Here is a 4,737-nt window from a genome sequence, read left to right as displayed (position 1 = left end):
TAGATCGACCAGTAAATCGAGAGCTTCGCCTTACAGCTCAGCTCTCTCTTCACCACGACCTTGACCTTGACCTTTGACTACCAAAATCTATTCAGTTCATCCTTACGTCCAAGTGGACACTTGTGCCAAATTTGAAAAAAATTCCCTCAAGGCGTGCCTGGCATACCATATTCACAAGAACGGGCTGGACATATGTATATACAGATGGACAACCCAAAAACATAATTCATTCAGCCACAGCTATCGCCAGCGCTGAGGCACAAAAGTGTTATAGTGATTGTGCTAGACATAGGCAGTTCACAGGTTTTCAAATGTGAGGATTTGCTGCTTTTCACCACAAGGTAGATTCTGCACCAAATGAGTTAAAGCTTCAGTAATTACAGGCGCTGTGCATGAAAAGTCACTCACGGCATACTGTAAATGCAAACATTTGTTTCTGAGTGACTGTCAGACTGAGTCATTCCATCACATATCACACAGACACACACACACTTCGGTTATTTATCTATTGATCTTTGTCTTTCTGTCTGCTATCAAACATAATTAGTAACAGGTTCCCTTCCCCTGAGTACGACATTTATGGGAATCAGTCTTGTTAAATTCTGCTTCTGTGTGTGTGATCTCAGAACATCTGAAAAAATCTGTCATAGGAGATTAAGGATGAGGAAAATTACAGCAAAGCTCAGACACACACACACACACAGAAACTCATTTGAGGATATAGATAGGGAGGTCCTGTAAAACCAAGGATTTCCAGTCACTCAGTAATTAAATGTTACGATAACAGACCAGCACCACAGATCCTTGGGCAAAATAAGAACAAAATACATGACTGTGCCTGAATTAAACATGTTTTTTCACTTTTATGTAACTGAGTTCAGATGCAATTGTTTTTTTTTAATACTGACTATAATCAGTTGTCTGAGTCTCAATGCCAGTGTGACTCGGATAGGCAGGTCAACAACCTTAGCAAGATATTATCAAGGTCACACTGTTGCTCGGGGAAGTAGAAATCTTCCTTTTTCCCTGTCAAATTGTTGCTGTTCTATTATGTGATGCAACACTGACTCCTGTTTAGTAAAAAAAAAAAAAAAAAAAAAAAAATCTGGTCAGGAAATGCAGTTTTCTACTTCAACCTTGCCCCTTTTTTAAAAAAAAAAAAAAAAAAAAAAAAAAAAAAATCTGGTCAGGAAATGCAGTTTTCTACTTCCTTTAGAAAACCTTTTTATATTACCTGCCTATGTGCATAGATATATTACTTTCTTTTTTTGAAAAGTAAAAGTAAGATAAATAGGTTCCATGGCTGGTTTCTGCTGGTGGAAACTTTTAAGTGTTTTTATTCTTGGTGAAGTGCGCCATCTACTGGACTCAGTGCAATAATGCAGTTTCCTGAGCATTGTGTGTATGGAACACATGAATTGGCTAAGCCACTGTTGGTGGTACCTTCATATCTGTATGAGCATCATTTTCCTCATTTAACTCTCAGCAAGAAAGCTAATTATTCCCCCAAATGTCAAGTTTGTCCTTTAAATAATCCTGTTCACAAAGAAATCTCACAACATCAGCTGTATCACACGATCTTCCTCAGCAGATAGAGGCCCATGTGTCATGGAAATGTGGAGGTAAAATCTTTTTTTTTTGACAAATATAAGGCTTCTCATCCATGTTGGCTCAAATGTTGAGCTCTTAAGTTATCTTCTAACCTTGGAATCAAATGATTCTGGTTTTAAATAACAGTACAATGAATTAGGCTTTAGAAAACATGCATTTTATTTTATTATTCATTTTCCCTTGTAATAAAAATGGCATTCTTTCCACTACAGCACTTTACTTTTTCAAGAAGCTACACCTCCTCATAATCTTTCAATGTTTTTCTACAAGAGGTCAGCAGCAGCAGCACCAGAAGTTTCTCAAGACCCCTCCCGTTATAAATATGTAAACAGCAAAAATGTAACATCACAAGGTCTTTACAGTTGCATCCACAGTTGTTTAAAAGTATTTTAGCAGTCTAACTTGATCTCGCACTGTGCCACAGTGTTATATTGTAAAGTTACTCTGGAAGGTTCCGTTTGGTTAAATTGCCACTTAATTTAGTTACCTTCAAGTGGTATAAAACACGTCCAAACTTACCAGCCCTGCTTCAAATAGGACAATTAGGCTGGTGACTATAATTTAACTACCTGCATAGTCACCTGCACAGTGCTTTGTGCCACACAGGATCACAGTACAGTTATTAAATCACAAAGTAGGGACCCCCCGCCCCCTGTCCCATCTGTACAGCCCATAGTTCATATTCACCAGCTGCCTTTTAATGTGCTTTAACAGGGTCGAATATCTGAAACTACAACATCGCTCACCTTCCAGTCTTGAGGTCATTATGGTTAGTTGGCAAGCTGTGAATCAAACAAATGACCCCCCATCAAGTCTAGTCCCTTTAGTCTGTGTTCTCAGTGCCAAGCATATTCAAGTTATTAAAGACTGCTGAGTTAGCGACATGTGCACGACTTTGCCACCATGTCCTCCATCTCCCTGTACTCCACTTTCTTCTTGTGCACAACCAGCACGCTCATGGGCATGTACTTATAAGGCACACAGGACAGAGGAGGAACGTCCCCAACACCCAAGTCTTTGATGACTGTCTGGATGATGGCGTGGTTGGGGGAATGGTAGCCGTAGGGAAGCACCCTTGGGCAGTCGCCTTGACAAAACCGAGGGTTGTACACCGGCGGGGCAATGAAGTGACCCCAGCCAAGCTTGTCGAAGGAGATGCGGAAGGAGTGAAGCTTACAGCGGTTCCTGGGGATGCTGGTTTTGCGTTTGTAGTTAGGGATGTCTGAGATGATGGAGGCCGAGGGGGTGGAGGATACAGAGGAAGAGTTGTTCAAAGCATCCAATGAAGGATCTTTCGGCTCTGAAGACGAGTTGTCCTCGGAGCGACGGCGGCGCACTGAAGGGTGCCACTGCCCTATTTGCTTCATGATCTTTTGCCCTTCAATCCCCAGCAGATCCCCCATCCAGTCCTTCACTTCCCTCTCTTCCTCCAAGTACAGAAGAAGAGACGGGGCTTCAAGGTGAGGTTCCCCTCTCTGACTCCCACGCAGAGGAGTCCACCACCACAAGAAGCTGCTGTCCCCTTTAGTAAGCCCCAGTTCTGTGCACCAGTACTGGGCAGTGAGAGATAAGTGTCCCCCGGTGCCCTGGTTCTTCCTCTGCACTACGTGTCCACTCACGTGTGCTGTGATGTCGGTCTCTGTCCACCGTTCATGGGGCTCCAGGGTGACCAGGCTCTCCTTGCCAAGTGAGGTGATCTGAGCCATGCAGCGTGGCAGCTTAGGGGCTTGGGTGGTGCTGGAAGTTGTGGAGGAAGAAGAGCGGAGGTGGATAAACGAGGCTCTGATCAGCTGCTCTGAAGGCAGAGTGTCCAGTTTGTAATGAACTGTGAAGGTGTAGTGGTGGTCTGAAGGACAGATGGAGAAACAAAGCATGCAGAGAGCATTATTTATGGTATACTGACATGGTCAGTCCCTCTCTGGACTTAACATTTGTAAAACTTTGTAAAAATCCCAAATTTTTCTAACATTACCCAACTATCCTTATCTAAATGCTATGCACCAGGGTGGATAGGTTGATGAACTCAGTATCTGTGCAAATACCAATCCAGTGAAATGCTAAAAGTGCATAACAGCCAAATTATCTGTTTTTTTCCCCCCCATCAACTATAATAAGAAAAGAAGGGCAATTACAAGTCTCCGAAAATATGTCTAGAATTGATGCATAAAACGCCACAAGTTAATCTAATTTGGGGATAAGAGCTAAATTGGCTCATTCACCCTTTGACTGTGGCAGGTAGTGCAGCGACGACGCCGAAGGTCTCAGTAGGCGGACGGTGTTGGAGCCGAACTTTCGGTGCTGTTTCGGCCTTCCGTCCGGTTTGGTTGCGCTCCGGTACAAGCTCAGCATGAACTGTAGGTTCTGGTCGGCTTTCTGTTCGTCCGTCAGCGGCCGGTGGTGCGCACCTTTGTGCTTTGTGCTCTGATGACTCCGACGGCTGCGCCTCAACGTGGGGTGGTGAGAGGCCATTTTCCGCCCGGCTACAGCTCCAGTGCAGGTGCAACACAGCAGGAAGATAAAACAGGTAAGGACGCAGACACCCAACAAGCTGTGTTTTGTGCGGGTCGCCGTCATGTTGGTTATAAAACCTCTGGTGCTAGCGAGCTCCACCAACGAGGCTTTAGCTGGCAACGATCCCCCGCACGTCCATGTGCGTGATATACAGGGTTACCTGATAACTGGCCATTTCGGACATGACAGTCAACTGCCTGAAATGGGCGGTAACACCCCCAATTAATCCTTCGGATGTGCAACAGCCGCCTATAGGAGCGCAAAGTTGACACGTGATTGGTGCGTAAAGGTGCGTGAAAGTGGCACCGCACTATCCCAGCAGACATTGGGCGAGAGGTGGGGTACAGCCTGGACAGGTCGCCAGTCTATCACAGGGCTTCTTTTATCAGATTGTTTTGCTTATATGCCCACATCTGTATTCTCCACCACACCACGTGCTTTCTCATTGTTAAATACATATTGATATTTAAATTTCCACTTCAGGTATTCTTTGTATATGCAAATATTAGTTATTTGTGTTCACAGGATCTTTACTACAAACTACTCTGGAAATTAAGTTTATGTAAAACCTAAAATATTCATTATTCAATCCAAATAACTAAATCAAAGTCACTT

The 4,737-nt window shown here is 43.8% G+C and overlaps 1 protein-coding gene across 1 annotated transcript; it reads right to left on the bottom strand.

Moving 5' to 3' along the window:
- Nucleotides 1-1,746: 1,746 nt before the first annotated feature.
- Nucleotides 1,747-4,350, bottom strand: bmp15 (bone morphogenetic protein 15). Its single transcript, XM_020619528.1, has 2 exons — nt 3,831-4,350; nt 1,747-3,457 (listed from the first exon to the last, which is right to left on the bottom strand). The coding sequence occupies exons 1-2, from the start codon at nt 4,183-4,185 to the stop codon at nt 2,487-2,489; spliced, it is 1,326 nt and encodes a 441-aa protein (XP_020475184.1). The 5' UTR covers nt 4,186-4,350; the 3' UTR covers nt 1,747-2,486.
- Nucleotides 4,351-4,737: the final 387 nt, after the last annotated feature.

This window comes from Monopterus albus, unplaced genomic scaffold, assembly GCF_001952655.1.
Source record: "Monopterus albus unplaced genomic scaffold, M_albus_1.0 scaffold222.1, whole genome shotgun sequence".
In the NCBI taxonomy this organism is placed as follows: Eukaryota; Metazoa; Chordata; class Actinopteri; order Synbranchiformes; family Synbranchidae; genus Monopterus; species Monopterus albus.
This window is presented reverse-complemented; position numbering and strand designations above follow the sequence as displayed.